The 23,849-nt window shown below is 40.8% G+C and overlaps 1 protein-coding gene across 4 annotated transcripts in view; it reads left to right on the forward strand.

The window, feature by feature from the left end:
* LOC106567841 (UDP-glucuronosyltransferase) overlaps positions 1-23,849 on the forward strand; it is a 26,961-nt gene continuing 3,112 nt past the window's right edge. The window contains exons 1-5 of one of the 4 annotated variants that reach the window (XM_014137637.3): positions 1-735; positions 4,145-4,349; positions 9,341-9,472; positions 22,868-22,955; positions 23,134-23,353. In XM_014137637.3, coding sequence (XP_013993112.1) covers positions 53-735; positions 4,145-4,349; positions 9,341-9,472; positions 22,868-22,955; positions 23,134-23,353 — 1,328 coding nt within the window. In that variant the 5' untranslated portion in view covers positions 1-52. Of the gene's footprint in view, positions 736-1,132; positions 1,326-3,274; positions 4,350-9,340; positions 9,473-22,867; positions 22,956-23,133; positions 23,354-23,849 lie in introns of those variants that run through there. The other 3 variants (XM_014137635.3, XM_014137638.3, XM_014137634.3) reach the window with 3 other exon arrangements.

The raw sequence follows: 23,849 nt of genomic DNA on the forward strand, positions 1-23,849 counted from the left end.
GTGTTTACTGTTCTGTCTATCCTACAGTGTGACTGTACTGTACTGCTGTGTTATGGCTGGAGGAGGGGTATGGCTGAGGGGAGCAGCAGCAGGCCTGGTCCTCTCTCTGTGTCTGGTGGTGTCCTGCCGGGCCGGTAAACTCCTGGTGATCCCAGCCGACGGCAGCCATTGGACGGGCATGAAACCATTGGTGGAGGAGCTGGGTCGCCGCGGAAACCAGGTGGTGGTGGTGATTCCAGAGGTAAGTGGCTCTCTGGGTCCATCGGAACACACCATCACACTGACCTACCCCGTGCCCTACACCCGGACCCAGCTCCAGACCATTCAGAGGGCCAACCTGGACACCATCATGGCCTCCGACACCTCCAACGACATCAGCAGGATGTGGAGCTACTACCAGACCCTGACGGTTCTCAGGAACTACACCCGTAACAATTGTGACAGCCTGCTATCCAACCAGGACATGATGCAGACTCTGAGGGAGCAGGCGTTTGATGCCATACTGACTGACCCCTTTGAGCCATTGGGTGTGATTGTAGGAGCACTCCTCTCCCTGCCTGCCATCTACATTCAGAATGGCCTGCCTTGTGGAACGGACCTTGAGGCCTCCCAGTGCCCCAGCCCCCCCTCCTACACCCCTGGACGCTTTACTCACTTCACTGATCACATGACCCTGAGGCAGAGGAGCGTCAACTTTCTTTGGGCATTGCTCCGCCCCCTGGCTTGCAGGTACCTGTACTCTGATGTCAACCCTAACCCTAAAACAGGGGTACTCAAATACCATTTCAGAAGGTCTGGTCAGACAAATTTCCTAGGTGGCAAAGGTCCAGATGGATATTGGCATTCATCAGTGTAGTAACAAACCTGCTCCTCGCAACCCATGCGATCCCAAACTGTTCACACCCCTCTTGTTGGCAGATAAAAAAATTGCAGTTTTATTGCTAGTTTCCTGCAGTTCTACACATTATGCTATGGAGCGAAGGAAACATTTCCAGACCAAATTCCCTTCCCTAAACTGTATATATTTTTTGTTAGGACCCACGGTCCGTTTTGACCCCGTTTTGGGTCTAGATCCAGTCCGCGGTCCGCCTATTGAGTATGACTGCTCTGACCTCAAACCCTTGTCCTGCAGGTACCTGTACTCTGATGTCAACGTCATCGCCTCAGAGATCCTGGGCAGAGAGACCACCATCCCAGAGCTGATGAAGAAGGCATCACTGTGGCTGGAGCGCAACGACTTTACCTTCGAGTTCCCCAGGCCTCTGATGCCTAATATGGTGATGATCGGAGGAATGAACTTTGAGGAGCCAAATGAACTGCCAGAGGTAGCTATAAGCTAAAGACATTTTACATTTGTCATTTATCCAGAGCGGCATCTTATTCAGTGCATGTAACCAAGGGCTCTATTCAATCCGTATCGCAGAAGTTCAGCACGATTGCAATGTTCCCGCATTCACGTAGACTGCATTCACTGTAAATGCTGCATAGGTCGGCACAATTGGAAATGACCTTTCAATTTCAATCGCGCTGAACTTCCGAGGTAAGGATTGAATTGAGCCCTAAGGTCAATAAGACAATAGTCTGAACTGATTATTTTTTGTCACTATAAAAAAGGCCAGTTAATATAATGCTGTGTAGGACTATTGCAGAGGGTGACAGTTTGTGTCCTAAATGGCACCCTATTCCCTATAGGGCTCTGGTCAAAAGTAGTGCACTATATAGGGAATAGGGTGCCATTTGGGACATATTCACAGTCTATTGATCAGATGAGCCATACTTCTAGCCCTCTTCGCTTCTTCTCAATCATCTATTTCTGTTTGTGTACACACATTAGGAAAAAAAAAACAGACAGAGGCCCAACCTTTAAAACCGTCTAGAATAGAATCTCCAGCCTGGCCTCAGGGCATGGACAGATGTGTGTTCTGAATTAGACTGTTGGTTAATTGGGTGTTCTGTGTGGTCTCTCTTTACTCTGTTGAAGAACCATCATCTCAGTGAAAACAGATGGCCATTGGCTATACTGACTGTTGTAGTGTCCCTGGGGGCCTGGCTGTATTCCTCAGCTAGTTGTTTACACTGTAGAGCCCTTATACTCCAGATACACAAACAAACATGGTAACAACAAACAGTAAACTGTCTGATCATGTCCAGAATGATGGGCACTGAAAGTAATTTTTATATTTAGCTTCCGTCATTAGAAACCATCACAGTGAGTTAGTTGATCACCTCAACAGTTCCTGTTCAGGGAGTAAATAGAACGTGGAGTAGAGAGGCTCAGTCTGTGGGTGGGACTCTACTCAGGATAACAGTGTTATTATTGATTACAGTTCTTCACCTTTAAAATAGTTGATTAGCACTGTATACTGTATTGTATTGTAATATGTACTGTAATTCAAATATTGTTGATTGCGTAACACTCAGCATTCTTTCAATGCTGATGTATCTTTGTTGATTTTCAAGGAAACCAATATTTTATTCTTCATTAAAATAGGAGGACAAATGTAATGTATTTGTGTCACTGTGATAAAGGTGGTTTGTCAATAGTAATATTAGCTTTAACCGTAGGTGAAATACCGCTCTATATATCATATGTTAGATGTTATCTCCCCCGGACTGGACGTGTGAGTGTTTGTTTCCCAAGACAGCTGCCTTCGCACGCCACTGGTCTTTTTGAGTGTGTGTATGTGTGTTTGAGAAAGTGTGTGAAAAGTATGTCAGTGTTTTGAGTGGGAGGGGAAAGGGGAGGAGCTGAAGTTAATGATCTAGATTCCTCACGAAACATGAGGTAATACTCTGAGCTTTAGGATTAGAATACCACCATGACTCCTCCCATGGTAAGGGTTAACTTTGACTTACATGCTCTGTAATGACCTTTCACATGACTTTTTTTTCAATGTCATGCTGCTCAATGGGAAATTATTAAATAGTTTATTTTGTAGAAATAAGAAAACACTTCGAACAAGAAAACAGCCCATTTAAATTATCCATGTTTACTTTTCTTGTTTCAGTACTTGTTAAAAAAAAATCCAACTGATCATAAGTATTTCTGGTACAGTTTTGCTTTAAAAACTATTGCATTATATGTCACTAGCTAGCTAATCTTGGCACCTAGAACCAACTCAGCTAACCCACTGTTAAGGTTGTCACAAGAGATTACTGGCGAGCCAATCCTATACCTCTCTCAGTTGACCTTAAGGAATCATGAACCATTCAGCCAACAGATAAACCACAGGAAGGACTGACTGGGATTATATAACAGCCTGCCCGCAGAGGCAGACCGAGAACGAGCAGGGAGACACTCACCAACCCACCCACCCACAGTTTACTCTGAGGTCCAGCCCCCTCTAAGTAGCACTCAGTGCCAGATCTCAGGGAGGTAGTGTCCTTCTCACAACAGCTCGCATTATTGAGCTGAAAGGCAGAGAGGCATGAGTTGGGGGGAGAATGTTCCTGTGCTGGGGCTGAGGACGGGGCTGAAGATGGGGCAGAAGATGGGGCAGTGTCTGGGACAGGGTCTGCTGGCCCTGCTGTACTGCCTGGCCCTGTGTCCGGGGACCGTCCAGGGGGACAAGGTCTTGGTGATGCCTGTAGATGGGAGCCACTGGCTGAGCATGAAGCTGCTGGTGAAGGAGCTGTCGGCCAGGGGACATGAGATGGTGGTGCTGGTCCCTGAGACATCCATCCTCATCCAGGGCTCTGACTACTACAGGACTGAGACTTTTAGGGTCCCTTACAGCAAGGCCCAGCTGGACGAGAGCGTCAACAAACTGAAGGACGGTGTGTTTCTCAAGATGCCGGAGGTAATGGATATATTTGTGAACGTGCAGCGTCTGGTTGACTTCACCAGCATGCAGGTGAAAGGCTGTGAGGGTCTGCTGTATGATGAACCCCTGATGCAGCACCTCAGAGGAGAAGGGTTCCAGCTGATGTTGACGGATCCCTTCCTACCCTGTGGATCCATCATTGCTGACTCCTTTAACATCCCAGCAGTGTACTTCCTGAGGGGGATCCCCTGTGGGCTGGATGACAGGGCTGCCCAGTGCCCCACTCCCCCCTCCTATGTACCACGCTTCCACTCAGGCAACACTGACGACATGGACTTCCTAGGGAGGTTGAAGAACATGATGATGTACAGTCTGGAGAGCTACCTGTGTACATTAATGTTTGCCAGGTTTGACAAGCTGACCAGTAGGTATCTGGAGAAGGACATAACATACAGGGAGCTGCTGGGTGACGGTGCTATCTGGCTGCTGAGGTATGACTACTCCTTTGAATATCCCAAACCCAGGATGCCCAACATGGTCAACATAGGAGGCATCAACTGTGGTAAAAGAGCTCCACTGCCACCGGTGAGTCTCTTGTAAAAATGTTTTAAAACCAACAACTGTGCAGAAACTTCCACTGTGCGGAGTTGTGCACCTTATATGTTGTATGGATCCAGGTCCAGAAACCTTAAAAGAAAACTCCACCCAAAAACTATTTTGGTATTTGTTTCATTAGTCCATTGTTGATATAGTTCCAAAATGTTTTGCATGTCAGCAATCACATTTTCAAGAGATATAACTTTCATAATACAGAAATACAGCCGGTATGCGCGTTTTGCATCATATGACGTTAAATGCCTCAGACCAGCTGTATTTCTGTATTTTGAAAGTTATATCTCTTGAAAATGTGATTGCTGACATGCAAAACATTTTGGAACTATATCAACAATGGACTAATTAAAGAAATAACTAAGTACAGTTTTAGGGTAGAATTCTCCTTTAAGGGATAGATTCACTGCAGTGGCAGTTGGACCACAGCAATGATTCCTCTGGATAAAATACAGCAAACTTTCAACTTGTTTACATATTTCAAGATATCAAATTCTTATTTGGGACAATATCCCTTTTCAAGATCTTTATGTTCTAACGTGTTCTCTGAATCACTTTTTTTTTTGTTCTTAAAGAGACTGTCAGAGTGTTGGGGGGTTGTCAGACACTCAATTAGCGACCGGCTGTAACCTGATCTGTGTTTCCTCCATGAGGACTGACTCGACATAGCTCAATGTTTATCTACCATGTTCAGCTCCTCCTCACGTTATACAACATGCATTCCAACCTAATTAGCCTTGAAATCTGTTAACCGATCTCGAAACATAGTGTAGACTAGAGAACCAGCAACTTTCCTGTCTATTCTGAGTATCATGCGTTGGGGAGAGTGGAGTAAGTTGAGCCACCCTTTTCCCCTCAAACACACACTCAAAATTAATCATTTTACCAAATATTTAGGAAAGAGGTTATCATTTAATGAATCTGAAGGAAGAAACCACATGGAAAAAGTGGTAAGCAAGTTAAGTAAAAAAAAAAGAATTTTCCCCAAGCCAATTGAATTTATTGTGTTAGAGGTTTCATGATGCCTGTATCTAAACCAAAGTAGATTATTTTAAGATTGTTTTATACATCAGTTGGGATCTCTATAAGCTTCAATGTGAGGAGCTTATAGACCTAGCATGAAAGTACATCCTTGTAACTTGGGGTAAGTTGAGCCAATGGTTGAGCCAATGGCAGGTTGAACAAATTGATGTGTTTTCTTCCCAGGCATAATACAAGGCATTATTGCTGGGATATGAGGTAACAGACCTATGTTAAAAGTGGTCAAAAAGGTGCAAAGTGTTTGTTAGGTGTTAAGCCTGTATTAATAGATGCTTAAAATGATTAAAAGACAAAAAAGCATTTGTGATTGCGATGTTGTGTTTGGGAAAGGTAGTGATAATATTTCATTCGGTACAGAAATTTGTGGGCAACTTAACTTACCCCGTCCTGCGGTTCAACTTACCACCTTTCTTGGACAAGCTATGTTTTAACATTTGTAATGTTTACATTAATTCTGATTATTTCCCGATATACACAACATAGATATATTTGTTAGAAAGAATAGTATATTTCCCTTGACAGAGTGATGCTGAATCTGAGAAATGGCTCACCTTACCCCACTCTCCCCTATTGATAATGTATTTTGTTAATTTAACCTTTATTTAACTAGGCAAGTAAGTTAAGAACAAATTCTTATTTACAATGACAGTCTACCCCAGCCAAACCCAGACAATGCTGGGCCAATTATTCACCACCCTATGGGACTCCCAATCATGGCCAGATGTGATGCAGCCTGGATTTGAAACAGGTACTGCAGTGACGCCTCTTGCACTGAGATGCAGTGCAGTGTCTTAGACCACTGCGCCACTTGGGATGCCAGAGTGCTATAGGAATCATGCCAAACTTAAGTTATCCTGACAATGTTTTAAGGCGTAAAGGAATCAATGCACCAATAGAAATGTTGCATAATTACACTTTCAAATGGAGTTTCTGAAAACAGTTCTAGTTTAATTGAGATGTGTTTTTCTAACCCAATCATTGAGCTTGGAGAAGGCAAAAACGACAAAGCAGATGTGCAGGGAAAGCATTGGTGTGGTTCTTCATATTTTGTAGAAAGAAGTATTGCTTAACATTAGTGTTGGGAGAGTATTCCTTGCTCTTCTCTAAACATTCTGGTTGTATCCCAAATGGCACAATTTTCCCGATATAGTGCACAACTTTTGACTGGGTCCATATGCTCTAGTCAAAAGTAGTGCACTATATAGGGAATGGGGTGTCATGTGGGACACTGGCTCTGTGCAGCCAATGAAACCTGAGCCAGGAACAGCAGTTCTTTCCTCCTGGACTGTGGCCATTATAATCTAACAGAGGAACTGAGGGGCCCTATTGTGTTCTTCCAACCCTACAAATCTCAGGAAGGGAAACTACTCTGCAGGGATATTTCTGTAGGGTTGGGGGTTAGGGTTTAGTATGCCTTTATCTTGTATGACTACAGGGTGTGCTTTCAAAGCATGGCCTCCTTTCATAACCTCACTCTTCTTCAGCCAATGTTTTACTAGACCAACTACTGTTGTAACGCTGATGTATGGAAGTTAAGACATATTGTCCAATGTCATGTCGTGTCTTTGGCATCATTAAAACTGAAGACATATTTATCAAATAACTCTCTGTAATTATTATTACGCGATTAGACTGATTAATCGCACAACTGTAATTAACTAGGAAGTCGGGGCACCAAGGAAAATATTCAGATTATAAAGTTATAATTTTCCTAATATAACTTTCAGATATCATAATATCTGATCTATGAGTCTTCTGATTAATGATGTATTCGTTTACCTCGTCAGTCTCATTCCAAACGTCGTAAATTGTTGGTTATCTGCACGAACCCAGTCTTCACTATGAGTCATCCATACATCAATTGTCTTAAAATAATTTATTTACTAACTAAGAAATTCACAGAAATGCATAACAAACAGTAGATATCGTTACAAAGAAATGATAAAGGAATGTGCCCTAGTGGGCTAAACCGGCATGGCGGCTTGTTAGACAAAAGGGTGATAAGAGTTGATAATTCTAACAATTTAAATGCATATCCTTTGCACATGAACACTCACTCATTCGGAAACAATTGCAATCAATATATATATATTTACGATCAGTGTGTCGTCGGGATCTTTATTGAAAAGTTTGTTCTGTTGGAGAGTTTGTCCTCGCGTTCTCTCTCTCTCTCTCGGTTAGAATGGATATTTCAAAGTGACATTCATTAACGTCGTTATAGGACAGATGTTTCGTCGGTCTTCGCGTTCAATGATACCGAATTCCTAGCTGCAGACTAGTAATTCATATCAAAGACTTGTTATTATTCTGTCGGTATCGATAGTCTAAGAGTTTAACCACGTGGTATGGTTAAAGTTCAGAAAGAGGACTGCATGGTCAAACCTTGGCCCTCTCGTTATCAAGGTAAGCTGGTCTGGTGATAGAAACCCTGGGTGGGGGTTATATTCGGAATAACAGAAAAGGGCTGTCTCATGACGCCAGGTCCCGTCTGTTCATGGGGGCGTGCCAATGACTTGGTGAAACTTTAAACAGAAATACAATTCTCTCACATTAACATCTTACAAGCATCCCAACATATTCCCAATTGCTTTATTCTTATTCATTCATTTTTATACAACCATTAGATGTAAGTCTCACAACTGAGGCTATTATTTAAACAGCGCCATGGTAATGTGGCTGTATTGTCTCTCATTCTGTTGTTGATTTACTTCTGTCTTTTGGGTTGTTGTCCTGTTGCATCACCCAACTTCTGTTGAGCTTCAATTGGCGGACAGATAGCCTTACATTCTCCTGCAAAATGTCTTGATAAACTTGGGAATTCATTTTTCCGTCGATGATAGCAAGCTGTCCAGGCCCTGAGGCAGCAAAGCAGCCCCAAACCATGATGCTCCCTCCACCATACTTTACAGTTGGGATGAGGTTGATGTTGGTGTGCTGTGCCTTTTTTCTCCACACATAGTGTTGTGTGTTCCTTCCGATCAACCCAACTTTAGTTTAATCTGTCAACAGAATATTTTGCCAGAAGCGCTGTGGAACATCCAGGTGCTCTTTTGCGAACTTCAGATGTGAAGCAATGTTTTTTTTGGACAGCAGTGGCTTCTTCCGTGGTGTCCTCCCATGAACACCATTCTTGTTTAGTGTTTTACGTATCGTAAACTCATCAACAGAGATGTTAACATGTTCCAGAGATTTCTGTAAGTCTTTAGCTGACACTCAATGAATCTTCTTAACCTCATTGAGCATTCTGAGCTGTGCTCAGTCATCTTTGCAGGACGGCCACTCCTAGGGAGAGTAGCTACAGTGCTGAACTTTCTCCATTTATAGACAATTTGTCTTACCGTGGACTGATGAACATCAAGGCTTTTAGAGATACTGTTGTAACACTTTCCAGCTTTATGCAAGTCAACAATTCTTAATCTTAGGTCTTCTGAGATATTTTGTTCGAGGCATGGTTCACGTCAGGCAATGCTTCTGGTGAATAGCAAACTCAAATTTTGTCAGTGTTTTTTATAGGGCAGCTCTATCCAACATTTCCAATATCGCCTCATTGATTGGACTCCAGGTTAGCTGACTCCTGACTCCAATTAGCTTTTGGAAAAGTAATTTGCCTAGGGGTTCACATACTTTTTCCAACCTACACTGTGAATGTTTAAATTATGTATTCAATATAGACAATAAAAATACAATTATTTGTGTGTTATTAGTTTAAGCACATTGTGTTTGTCTATTGTTGTGACTAAGCTGAAGATCACATCAAATTTTATGACTAATTTATGCAGAAATCCAGGTAATTCCAAAGGGTTCACATAGTTTTTCTTGCCACTGTAGTTGAATGCAATGACTAAGTCATTGGATAAGCGCATCTGCTTGATGACTAAGATGCTAAATGTCCTTGTTAACTAACCATTCCCCCCATGCCTCTTCAGGACCTGCAGGAGTTTGTGGATGAGTCAGGAGAGGATGGCTTCGTGGTCTTCACCCTGGGCTCTTTGGTCTCCCAGATGCCAGAGGAGAGAGCCAAGCAGTTCTTTGATGCCTTCAGCAGGATCCCTCAGAGGGTAAGGACACCGCAAATACATCCCAAATGGTACCCTATTTTCTACATACTGCATGACTTTTGACCAGAACTGGCCAAAAGTAGTGCACTGTCGTTCTACAGAAGTGGTGTAAATTGGGGGTCTCCCAAACTTTCAGCACACATCTTCCAACATACAGTACGTCAGGTAGACATATATACTACTCACACTTTGTATTGCATATTTGAAATATTTACCTGAATTCCTTACCACCCCACTAAATGTGTCACTACTGAAACATACCGAAAAAGTTGCAATAAAGGAAGAACCATGCACAGTAGTGATCATTTTGATTAACCTTCTATTAAATTAATTTTAATATTTTTATTTGCATAACAAAATAGTAAAAAACATGATTTTTAACCTGATTTTAAAAACCTTTAAATCGAATGTATTGTTTTCTGTTAAATGTTCAATGTTGATTGAATTACTTATGCATCTAATTAATTGTTGTTAGATGTTTAAAATTATATTGGCAAAACATACTGCCGTTTCAGTCTTAAGTGTCAATCATAGAGAGAAAATAACTCTAGATGGAAATAACTTGTTCTGTTGTAGACATTTCCATTGAGGGCTTCCACCATTTAAAGGGGAACTGCCTCCTAGAACCAACGTCCCTGATTATAAATGGCCTATGGGGCATCGATAGGAATCTGGAACATTCATTCTAGTGTCAAAATTTACTACAATGTGTAAAGAGGATAATTTTGGTCATAAAGTGAGTCTCGTCCAAAATGAGATTTGGAAGTCAGTGCGTAACAACGGGTATGGATGGGTTGGGTATAGATTACTTACATGCCCACTTTTGCCAATGATGTCCAATTGCCCAGAGACAACAAGGTGTGGTCCGCCCCCAGCTGCCATGTGTTGTGGACATGTCATGTCCGGAACGCATGCACACTTTCAAACTTCTAATGCATTCAACAATATTGCAAGGAATGGATTACATACGACAAGATGACTGTGACGTGTGTGGTGAGTAGCTAGCTATGATACTGTGGTGTAACTAGCTAAATACATATCATCTCCCTTATGTGTAATGTCATAGAGAAAAATGTGCATAGTTGCACCTGACAGTACAATTTGATGGGATGTAACAGTCAGCTTGCTATCGATAAGGTTTCATCTTGAACTGGCTAGTTAAACTCCCTATTAGCGAACGTTAGCTAATTCATTTAAATTAGGATAAAGATATAACTTACCTGGCTTTGCAAGTTATGTAGCTAGCTACTTTTTTGAGAACAGGAAGGTTATTTGGGCTTTCTCTTGATGACTCTGGCCCAGGCGGCATTCTGCCTTTACTGTAATGGAACTCGGAGTTATGATCAATGGCAAGGGTAGTTAGCTAGCATTCGGGGGCTTCGTCTGCTACTAGTGCTAAAACAACATGCCTGTTCTCATAAAAGTATATTGTGTATTTTCTAGGGCAAAAATAAATGAAGGATGGTATTTGTCTAGCCTGAGTACCAGTCTTTTTAGCGAACATGCTACAAATACGTGTCAGCAAGCATTCAGCAATGTAACGTAACACACCTGGTTGCAAAGGAACGACGTCAACATCACTGGCCAGAATCTATTCTGTACTTAGTCACTTTATTTGTATAATTACTTCCAAACTATAGAAAAGTAATTTTTCCTCGCTGTATGTTTATTGAGTGATAACATTTTAATTCAATTCACAGGCTACTTACAAAACCTGGTGGATTTATTGTTCAGCAGTGTTATGGAAACCCCTTTACCATATCAGGAGCAGAAGGCCCGAGGCATTAGGAGGATTTATTGTACATTAAACTGTTACACTTGAAAGTTATCAAAACACTTTGTTTAGAATATCTGTAGTGCCTTCATAAAGTATTCATACCCCTTGACTTATTCCACATTTTTGTTTTACAGCCTGAATTCAAAATATATTTTTTCTTAGCCATCTACACACAATACCCCATAATGACAGTGAAATCAAGTTTTAGAAATGTTAGCTAATTTATTGAAAATTAAAGACAGAAATATCTAATTTATCTAAGTATTCACACCCCTGAGTCAATACATTTCAGAATCACCTTTGGCAGCGATTACAGGGTCTTTTTGGGTAAGTCTCTAAGAGCTTTGCATACCTGGATTGTTCAATATTTGCCCATTGTTCTTTTCAAAATTCTTCAAGCTCTGTCAAATTGGTTGTTAAATCATTGCTAGTTTTGCCGAGCAGATTTAAGTAAAAAATATAACTCGACCACTCAGGAACATTTTATTTGCTTTATTAGGATCCCCATTAGCCGGCGCCATGGCGACAGCTAGTCTTACTGGGGTCCAACATATAATGAAAGACATTACAGACAAAAGACTTGACATACATTTAAAACATTGACATTTAGTGTGTGTGCATGCATTTATCAGTTACACATACATGTTGTGTGTTTATACTGACAAGTAGGTCACATGGGGGAGAGGAATGTGCCATGAGGTGTTGCTTTATTAGTGTTTTGAAACCAGGTTTGCTGTTCACTTGTGCTATATAAGATGGAAGGGAGCTCCATGACCTCATGGCTCTGTATAAGACTGTACGTTTCCTTGAAATTGTTCTGGACCTGGGGACTGAAAAGACATCTGGTGGCATGTCTGGTGGGGTAAGTGTTGTCAGTACTGTGTGTAAGTTGACTATGCAGACAATCTGGAATTTCCAACACATTTCTTATAAAAAAACAAGTGACGCAGTCAGTCTTCCCTCAACTCTTAGCCAAGACAGACTGGCACACATAGTATTAATATTAGCCCTCTGATTACAATGAAGAGCAAGATGTGCCGCTCTGCTCTGGGCCAGCTGCAGCTTAATTAGGTCTTTCTTCACAGTACTTGACCATATGACTTGACAATAATCAAGATAAAACTAGAGCCTGCAGGACTTGCTTTGTGGATTGTGGTGTCAAAAAGCAGAGCATCTCTTTATTACGGACAGACCTCTCCCCATCTTTACAACCATTGAATCTATATGTTTTCACCACGACAGTTTACAATCTAAGATGACACCAAGTCATTTAGTCTCAACTTGTTCAGCAGCCACACCATTCATTACCAGATTCAGCTGAGGTCTAGAACTTCGGGAATGATTTGTACCAAATACAACCAAAACAGACTTAACTCTTTAAGGGTTTCATTTATTTCATTAGCTGTGGCTGCTGATGCGTATATGGTTGAATCATTAGCATACATGGACACACATGCTTTGTTTAACCTCTCTGGGATATGTGGGACGCTACCTCGCCAACAGCCAGTGAAATTGCAGGGCGCCAAATTCAAACAACAGAAATCTCATAATTAAAATTCCTCAAACATACAACATATTTAAGGATAAACTTCTCGTTAATCCAGCCACAGTGTCTGATTTCAAAAAGACTTTACGGCAAAAGCACACCATGCGATTATGTTAGGTCGGCGCCTAGCCACAGAAAACCATACAGCCATTTTCCAAAGAAAGAGGGGTGTCACAAAAGACAGAAATAGCATTAGAATGAATCACTAACCTTTGATGATCTTCACCGGATGGCACTCCCAGGACTCCATGTTAGACAATAAATGTGTGTTTTGTTCAATAAAGTTCATCTTTATGTCCAAAAACCTCATTTGAAATTGCCGCGTTATGTTCAGAAATGCATTGTCTCAAACATCCGTTAAAAGTGCAGAGCCACATCAAATTACAGAAATACTCATAAACATTGATGAAAGATACAAACAAGTGTTTAACATACGATTAAAGATAAACTTCTCCTTAATGCAACCGCTGTGTCAGATTTCAAAAAGGCTTTACGGCAAAAGCACACCATGCGATTATGTTAGGTCAGTGCCTAGCCACTGTCGTGTATTTGGGGTACCATTAAACTGAAGACATGTTTATCAATTAACTCCCTGTAATTATTATCACGCGATTAAACTGATTAATCGTTTAATTGTAATTAACTAGGAGATCGGGGCACCAAGGAAAATATTCAGATTACAAAGTTATAATTTTCCTAATATAACTTTCCTATATTATAATATAGGCCGATTATCTTCTGGTTTAAATGGTGTATTTTACCTCGTGTTCAGTCTCATTCCAAACGTCGTAAATTGTTGTATCTGCATGAACCCAGTCTTTACTAAAATCATCCATACATCAATTGTCTTAAAATCATTTATTTACTACACTAAGTAATTAACAGAAAACATACAAACAGTAATTATCGTCACAAAGGATTGGTAGAGTAATGTGCCCTAATGGCTAACAGGCATGGCTGGTCTGTTAGACAATGGGTCATAAACGGTCAGCTGAGGAGGTACACAGAGTTCATTAATATTAACAATTGACAATTGAACGCTCACTCATTTGGGAACAATTGCAATCAATATATATTTACGCTCAGTGTGTCGTCGGGATCCTTGTTGGAGCGTCGTTCTGATGGAGAGTCTCTCTCTCTCTCTCTCTCTCTCTCTCTCGGTTAGAATGGATCTTTGAAAGCGACATTCATTAATGTCGTTATAGAATGGATGTTTTGTTGGTCTTCGCGTTCAATGATATAATTTACTTAGCTGCAGACTAATAATTAATATCAAAGACTTGTTCTTATTCTGTCGGTATCAATAGTCTAAAAGTTAACCACGTGGTATAGTTCACTTTCAGTAGAGGAATTGGATGGTAAAACCTATTGGCCATGGAGTGGAGGCCTGGTCTGGAGAAATGTAGCTCAGGGTATAGTTTTATAGTGACCCTTGAACAGGCTTGTCAAATGACGCCTGGTCCTGTCTGTGTCCCTTGGGGGCATGCCGATGGCTGAGTGAAGCTTGGTACAGAAATCCAATTCTATCACATTAACATCAGTACATAGCATTTCAATGTATTACAAATAGCTTTATCCTTATTAATACATTTTATACAACCATTATGATGCAAGTCTCAAGCTGAGGCTATTATATAAACAGTTTTATGGTAATATGGCTATATTGTCTCTTCTGAGTATCACAAAATTGTACCAAGCGGACCAGTTCGTAGCTGGATTCTTCACCAATCTTCCATACCTTCTCCAGAACACAAATGTCGCTTGGCTCCCCAATTCTGTGAGTTGGAAGAATTTCCTGTGTCTCTCTATGGGCCATGTGGCCAGAGACTCTCCTGGAATTTTACCACTCCTTCACACAGGGACTGGGTGGGGGAAGGTAGGTTGGGGGATGGTGCAAAAGGGGGGGAGGGGGTCAACTGTCCTCCCTGTACTCAGAGGCCAATGTCATGACACCACGGAAAACCATACAGCCATTTTCCAACCAAGGAGAGGTGTCAAAAAAGTCAGCAATTGCATTACAATTAATCACTTTCATGATCTTCATCTGATGGCACTCCCAGGTCTCCATGTTAGACAATTAATGTTCGTTTTGTTCGATAAAGTTCATTTTTATGTCCAAATACCTCCTTTTTGTTCGCACGTTTAGTCCAGTAATCCAAATGCACAAGGCGCACTCAAAGTCCAGACGAAAAGTCAAAAAAGTTCCATTATAGTTCGTAGAAACATGTAAAACGATGTATATAATCAATCTTTAGGATGTTTTTATTATAAGTCTTCAATAATATTCCAACCGGACAATTCCTTTGTCTTTAGAAAGGAAAGGGAACGGAGCTCACGCTCACGGCTGTGCGCGATAAACAACTCAAGGCTTTCAGCCAGACCCCTGGTTCAAACAGCTCTTTTTCGCTCCCCTTTCACAGTAGAAGCCTGAAACAACATTCTAAAGACTGTTGACATCTAGTGGAAGCCTTAGGAAGTGCAATCTGACCCTATAGACACAGTATATTGGATAGGCAATCACTTAAAAAAACTACAAACCTCAGATTTCCCACTTCCTGGTTGGACTTTTCTCAGGTTTTTGCCTGCTATATGAGTTCTGTTATACTCAGACATTATTTTATCAGTTTTGTAAACTTTAGAGTCTCTTCTATCCAAATCTACTAATTATATGCATATTCTAGCTTCTGGGCCTGAGTAGCAGGCAGTTTACTCTGGGCACCTTATTCATCCAAGCTACTCAATACTGCCCCCCGTCCCCAAAGAAGTTAATGCCAGTGGCAGGTCATTGGTAAAAATAGAAAAGATTAGAGGGCCTAGAGAGCTAACAGTACAGCTCCCACAATTTATTTCAACCAATCAGTAATTTGTGTCAGTGCAGTACATGTTGAGTGCCCTTCTCTATAAGCATGCTGAAAGTCTGTTGTTAATTTATTTACAGAGAAGTAGCATTGTACACTGCTTAAAAAAATAAAGGGAACACTTAAACAACACAATGTAACTCCAAGTCAATCACACTTCTGTGAATTCAAACTGTCCACCTAGGAAGCAACACTGATTGACAATAAATTTCACATGCTGTTGTGCAAATGGAATAGACAACAGGTGGAAATTATAGGCAATTAGCAAGACACCCCCAATAAAGGAGTGGTTCTGCAGGTGGGGACCACAGACTACTTCTCAGTTCCTATGCTTCCTGGCTGATGTTTGGGTCACTTTTGAATGCTGGCGGTGCTTTCAATATAGTGGTAGCATGAGACGGAGTCTACAACTCACACAAGTGGCTCAGGTAGTGCAGCTCATCCAGGATGGCACAACAATGCGAGCTGTGGCAAGAAGGTTTGCTGTGTCTGTCAGCGTAGTGTCCAGAGCATGGAGGCGCTACCAGGAGACAGGCCAGTACATCAGGAGACGTGGAGGAGGCCGTAGGAGGGCAACAACCCAGCAGCAGGACCGCTACCTCCGCCTTTGTGCAAGGAGGAGCAGGAGAAGCACTGCCAGAGCCCTGCAAAATGACCTCTAGCAGGCCACAATGTGCATGTGTCTGCTCAAACGGTCAGAAACACTCCATGAGGGTGGTATGAGGGCCCGACGTCCACAGATGGGGGTTGTGCTTACAGCCCAACACCGTGCAGGACGTTTGGCATTTGCCAGAGAACACCAAGACTGGCAAATTCGCCACTGGCGCCATGTGCTCTTCACAGATGAAAGCAGGTTCACACTGAGCACGTGACAGACGTGACAGAGTCTGGAGACGCCGTGGAGAACGTTCTACTGCCTGCAACATCCTCCAGCATGACCGGTTTGGCGGTGGGTCAGTCATGGTGTGGGGTGGCATTTCTTTGGGGGGCCGCACAGCCCTCCATGTGCTCGCCAGAGGTAGCCTGACTGCCATTAGGTACCGAGATGAGATCCTCAGACCCCTTGTGAAACCATATGCTGGTGCGGTTGGCCCTGGGTTCCTCGTAATGCAAGACAATGCTAGACCTCATGTGGCTGGAGTGTGTCAGCAGTTCCTGCAAGAGGAAGGCATTGATGCTATGGACTGGCCCGCCCGTTCCCCAGACCTGAATCCAATTGAGCACATCTGGGACATCATGTCTCGCTCCATCCACCAATGCCACGTTGCACCACAGACTGTCCAGGAGTTGGCAGATGCTTTAGTCCAAGTCTGGGAGGAGATCCCTCAGGAGACCATCCGCCACCTCATCAGGAGCATGCCCAGGCGTTGTAGGGAGGTCATACAGGCACGTGGAGGCCACACACACTACTGAGCCTCATTTTGACTTGTTTTAAGGACATTACATCAAAGTTGGATCAGCCTGTAGTGTGGTTTTCCACTTTAATTTTGAGTGTGACTCCAAATCCAGACCTCCATGGGTTGATAAATTGGATTTCCATTGATTATTTTTGTGTGATTTTGTTATCAGCACATTCAACTATGTAAAGAAAAAAGTATTTAATAAGATTATTTCTTTCATTCAAATCTAGGATGTGTTGTTTAAGTGTTCCCTTTATTTTTTTGAGCAGTATATTTGGTCAAAAGTTTGCTAGGAGCTAGCAGCAAGCTGATAGGTCTGCTGTTAGAACCAGTAAAGGCCGCTTTACCACTCTTTGGTAGCGGAATGACTTTGGCTTCCCTCCAGGCCTAAGGTCAAATAATTTCTTCTAGGCTTAAAGATTAAGATAAGACATAAGAGTAGCTATAGAGTCAGCTACCATCCTCAGTAGCTTTCCATCGAAGCTGTCAATGCCAGGAGTTTTCTCATTATTGATCGTTAACAATTTTTCCACCTCCCACATTCAAACTTGCAATGATTTAAAAAAATAAAATAAAATGATACATGAGTACGATGGCTTATTGTTGGTATGTCCTGCCTAAGTTTGCCCACTCTGCCAATGAAGTAATCATTAAAAGAATTGGCAACATCAAAATGATTTTGTGATGAATAAGCCATCTGATTCGATGAAAGATGGAGTTGAATGTCTTTCTGCCCATAATTTCATTTAAAGTACTCTATAAATTTTTCCATCATTCTTTATATCATTGATCTTGACTTCATAATATACTTTATTCTTTTTGTTGAGTTTAGTCACATAATTCCTCAATCTGCAGTAAATCAGACAGTCAGATTAGCCACTCCTTTTGCCCCATCTCTTTCAACCATACAGTTCTTCAATTCCTCAATCTATGGAGCCTTAAGAGTTTTACCAGTCAGTTTCTTAACAGGTGCATGTTTATCAATAATTGAAGAAACAATTTCATAAATTCATCAAGTGCAGCATCTGGATGCTCCTTATTAAATCACATCAGACCAACACATATTTTAAACATCCACATAAATCACAGCTAAATCTTTTGTATGATATCTTACACTATTTTAGGCCCTTTTTTAAAATAATTTTGTAAAACTTTGGCTTTCCTGGATGTTGCCACTGCATCCAATGGGTACAGATACAGCTTTTAAACAAATTTCTACAGTATTTGTAAAAATGTGATCAATACATGTGGATGACATTCACTGCCTTCTTGGTAAGCAACTAGTGTAGAATTGGCCTTTTTGTTTTCGGTTATTGTCCTGCTGAAAGGTGAATTCATCTCCTAGTGTCTGGTGGAAAGCAAACAACCAGGTTTTTGCCTGTGCTTAAATTCCATTCCGTTTATTTTTTAACCTGAAAAACTCCCCAGTCCTTATTGATTACAAGTGTTAGGGTCTTATTTTTCAGAGTAAATAACTCATGGACACTAGAGAAGCTTTAACCAAGTTTAATTCATCCTAAAGGTTCTGTACAGCTGTAATCAGACAGAAAAACATTTATTTCTTCACAGTTATATACATCCTACTTAAAACACTCCTCCTCCAATCCTTACAGTTTATGGCTCCACAGGAAGCTAATAAAGAGGGTAACAGAATGACAAACCTTTATTACTGCCTTAAGAGAATCTGTCCTCACCTCCTGACCTCAACACATTCCTTCATCTAATCCATAGATGTCCATTGTTTTTCTTCAGAAAACCATTAACTTCTGACATAACCCAGTCTCTTTCATTTCCTATCATAATTATCAAAGTTTAGCCGATTCCAACACAAGCATACATATAACATGATGCAGCCAACAGTATGCTTGAAAATATCGAGAGTGGTACTAAGCATTGTATTGTATTTTCCCCAAACATAACACTTTGTAATCAGGACAAAAATGTAATTGCTTTGCCACATGTTTTGCAGTATTACTTTAGTGCCTTGATGCATACAGGATGCATGTTTTGGAACATTTTTATTCTGCACAGACTTTGTTCTTTTCACTCTGTCAATTTGGCTAGTTTTGTGGAGTAACTACAATGTTGTTGATCCATCCTCAGTTTTCTCCTATCACAGCCATTAAACTCTGCAACTGTTTTAAAGTCACCATTGGCCTCATGGTGAAATCTGAGCGGTTTCCTTCCTCTCTGGCAACCGAGTTAGCAAGGACGCCTGTATCTTTGTAGTGACCGGGTGTATTGATACACCATCCAAAGTGCAATTAATAACTTCACCATGTTCAAAGAGATATTCACTGTCTTTTTTTTTTTTTGACCGATCTACCAATAGGTGCCCTTTATATTTATTAGGGATCCCCATTCTTTTTAGGGTCCAAATATAGTAAAGCACTTACATTACCAGTCAAAAGTTTGGACACCTACTCATTCCAGGGTTTTTCTTTATTTATTTTTTTACAATTTTCTACATTGTAGAATAACAGTGAAAACATCAACACTATGAAATAACACAGTAAACAAAAAAAGCGTTATAAAATATAGTTTGATTTGTTTTTGAGATTCTTCAAAGTAGCCACCCTTTGCCTTGATGATAGCTTTGCACACTCTTGGCATTCTCTCAACCAGCTTCATGAGGTAGTGACCTGGAATGCATTTCAATTAGTAGGCGTGCGCTGTAAAGGTAATTTGTGGAATTTCTTTACTTCTTAATGCATTTGAGCCAATCAGTTGTGTTTTGGCAAGGTAGGAGGGTATACAGAAGATAGCCCTATTTGTTAAAAGACCAAGTCCATATTATGGCAAGAACAGCTCAAATAAGCAAAGGGAAACGAAAGTCCATCATTACTTTAAGATATGAAGGTCAGTCAATCCAGAAAATGTCAAGAACTTTGAATGTTTCTTCAAGCGCTATGATGAAACTGGCTCTCGTGAGGACTGCCACAGGAAAGGAAGACCCAGAGTTACCTCTGCTGCAGAGTTAACTGCACCTCAGATTGCAGTCCAAATAAATGCTTCAAAGTTCAAGTTGCAGACATCTCAAAATCAACTGTTCATTGGAGACTGTGTGAATCAGGCCTTCATGGTCAAATTGCTGCAAAGAAATCACTACTAAACGACACCAATAAGACGACACTTGCTTGGGCCAAGAAACACGAGCAATGGACAGTAGACGGGTGGAAATCTGTCCTTTGGTCTGATGAGTCCAAATTTGAGATTTTTGGTTTCAGCTGCCGGGTCTTGCAGAGTAGCTGATCTCCGCATATGTGCTTCCCACCGTGAAGCATGGAGATGGTGTGATGGTGCTTTGCTGGTGACATGGTCAGTGATTTATTTAGAATTCAAGGCACACTTAACCAGCATGGCTACCATAGCATTCTGCAGTGATACGCCATCCCATCTGGTTTTCGCTTAGTGAGACTATCATTTGTTTTTCAACAGGACAATGACCCATCACACCTCCAGGCTGTGTAAGGGCTATTTGACCAAGAAGGAGAGTGATGGATATATATATGCATGCATGCATGCATGCATGCATGCGAGTCACCCTGCAGTGTTTGTCATTATACCCTGATGAAGACAGCTTATCTGTCGAAACAACATTTTTGCATCTGAGCTCCTAGAGTGTGCGGCTCTCCTTTTTTTATTTTTTTGGGCAGCGTTTCTCAGCCAGTCGAAATCATTAATCAGCTGGCATCAACGTAAATTGAAAAAATTTAAAACGAAGTGCACCTAGTTTGCAGTCTTTCCAGCTTCAGTTTGAAGTGATTGTGTTAGCTGTGTTGTTGGCTAGCTCCTCTAAACAACAGTGTACTGACGGGTGAGCACATTTTCTATGCCAGGTGAAATCGTGCCTCGTTAGCTCATTGTTATGGATGTATCCAAAAAAAATGTCACTAGAAAACAGCTTAACAAATAAATATATAGATTTTTTTTTAAAGTTTTTCATGTATAAATTACAATATTTTCTCTAGATGTCCTTTTATTTTCTCTCATTTCAAGAACTACAGACAATTACACTAACTTTGGTAAATTACATGTAGTTTTACAACTCTAAAATAATCTAAATGTGTGTGTTGTGCAAAGTATTTTTATTCTCAGTCCACAGAATAGAACATCCAATCATTGAACCATGATAACGTGAGTTACCAATGATATACACTTAGTTTCTGGGAAATATATCCTTGTTTCTATCGCTTCTAGCATATTTATTTTGACCCCATTTTTGAAAGCTCACCCTGCCAGGAACACATATATTTGTTCCCCCACAACGTAGACCCTTTATAACAATCACATATGTATGGATTATGTCTGGATTTAGGACTAGCAGAGCATACCTATAAAGCAAGGGGGATCACAGTTGTTCAAGTGTTGCATATACATTTTTTTATTATCTCGATATTCTGTTATGTTAGAATGTCTAATAAACAATTATATTGTATACATTAATAATATTGTTTTGTCAGAAATATATAAATATAATAATAATAAAGTTTTACCTGCACCTGCATGCCAACGATACAGTTGTGTACTCTATCTGAAGTACATTATGCTTTCATTATTTGCATAAAATCTTTATTGATCTTAAATTATTATTGAATACGTGTAAAACTAAGTATATGTTGTTTTCTAGAGTGTACAACAATTTTTCTAATGATTGAAGTTGTAATAGTGTAGACGGTAAGGTGACTTTCAAAAAGCATATTGATGTGTTAGTTAATTAAGATGCCGAATATAAAAAGGGGTTTCTTCTATAGAAATAGGTCAGGCCTCTTGCTTAATAGTACAAAGCAGATCATTCAATCTATGTTCTTACTGGTTCTAGACTATGTTGATAAAATCTATATGAATGCAGCTGCCATCATTAAAACCTTTAGATGCATTTGACCATAGATCATTTTGTTTTATAATGGGTACAGGTTCAGTACACATCCCTGCATTCTCTATCATAAAGTAGAGGGCTCCGTTTTGAGTTCACGTAGGTCAATTTGTTGCTCTCTTTGCCTTTTTATAAAGCTCTTTTACATACTGTAAACTCCCTCTGTAGCTAACATCTACAATAACCATTAGACGTACGAGTCAGAGTTATCATACACCGTGTCAGGGATTGCTAACTCTGGAAATTCCTTTGGTCTGTACAGAGTTAGGTAAATCAGCTCTTTGTCCCTTACATGTGGTATAATCTCCAAGCTTCTCTAAACATTGTTTTGGTGTCTCTAGGTTAATCTCTAGACTGCTGAATGAGGCCTGTTACAACTTACAAAACCTTTAACTTGTTAGGGATATGGGGGCAGTATTCGGAAGTTTGGATGACTGAGGTGCCCAAAGTAAACAACCTGCTACGCAGGCCCAGAAGCTAGGATATGCATATGCGTGGTAGTGTTGGATAGAAAACTCTAAAGTTTCTAAAACTGTTAAAATTATGTCTGAGTATAACAACTGATTTGGCAGGTGAAAACCCGAGGACACTTTTTTTTACATACGCTTTATTTGGGTCTTTTTCATTTAGCCTGTTGCTTGGGTCCCGCCATTGGAAGCTTGGTGCATGTACAAAGAAAAAGAACACAATTCAGCCATTGATGGATTGTGACGAAAATAATGACATTGCAAGTAGTCATGTTAAGGTTTTATGGATTTGCATATGACTGTGCATTATATGCCGTAATAGGGCAGAGGATCTGATCACGCCTATTGGTATTCTTGATCAATTATTGATCCAAAAAGACACCTGTTATGGGGTTAATTCCACATCTGTTTGCATTGCTTGGTAGTGTATTAGCAAGGTATGCTAAATAAACTGTTGTCTCTGTGTTTCAGGTTGTGTGGAGGTACACAGGGGTGGTGCCTGAAAATGCTCCAGCCAACGTCAGAGTGATGAAGTGGCTTCCTCAGAATGATTTGCTGGGTTGGTTTAATCTCTAATCAGTTATAGTGTTATGTATTTATAATAAACCATCTAGGGGAAGTTACAGAAGGGCACTATTCTCAGTGAACCCAACACACTACTGTTGTTTATGTTGCAAGATAAATACTTAATCTTCTCCTTTATTTTGATGTCAACACCCTCGTGGTGAATGTTCTAGGCCACCCCAAGGTCAAGGCCTTCATCACCCACGGAGGAACCCACGGTATTTACGAGGGGATCTGTAATGGCGTTCCCATGGTGATGCTGCCATTGTTTGGTGACCAGGATGACAACGTACACCGCATGGCAGTGAGGGGAGTAGGGGAGGTGCTCAGTGTGTTCGACGTCACCTCAGACAAACTGGTGGAAGCCCTCAACAAGGTCATCAATGACAAGAGGTCAGACATCATGATAACATGATGCTAGGACGTAATAATGTTACAAGGACATCATGTTAAAGGTAATTCCATGGTAACGGAATTACGCTTTAATTCAGATTTTTTACTTTAAAATGTATGCCAAATGATAACCATTGATTTAAAAGGTTAACAAACCATACAACTCTATGCACAAGGATTACTTTGAACAATTTACACAGAAAATTTCACAAAGGCACATTTACTGGAAGAACTTTGCAGATGCAATGTTTGGTAACAGAATTACGGTAAAATCTCCCTCTAGTGTACTGTACTGTACTCTACTGTGATGTCCAAACTTGTAAAACATAGAGGTCCATGATTGGTTCAGATTTTGTCAGGCCAGGGCCGACTGACCAAATTTCAACTACTTTTCAAAGTCCAGTAAGAGAGGAGACATTAACTGGAGAGAGAGAAGAGAGAGTGCGGGCGGTTGTCCAGACTGTTTTCACAGTGTTGCTTTAACCATCAGACGACA

This window comes from Salmo salar, chromosome 13 (genome assembly GCF_965601325.2).
Source record: "Salmo salar chromosome 13, fSalSal1, whole genome shotgun sequence".
NCBI classification, from domain to species: Eukaryota; Metazoa; Chordata; class Actinopteri; order Salmoniformes; family Salmonidae; genus Salmo; species Salmo salar.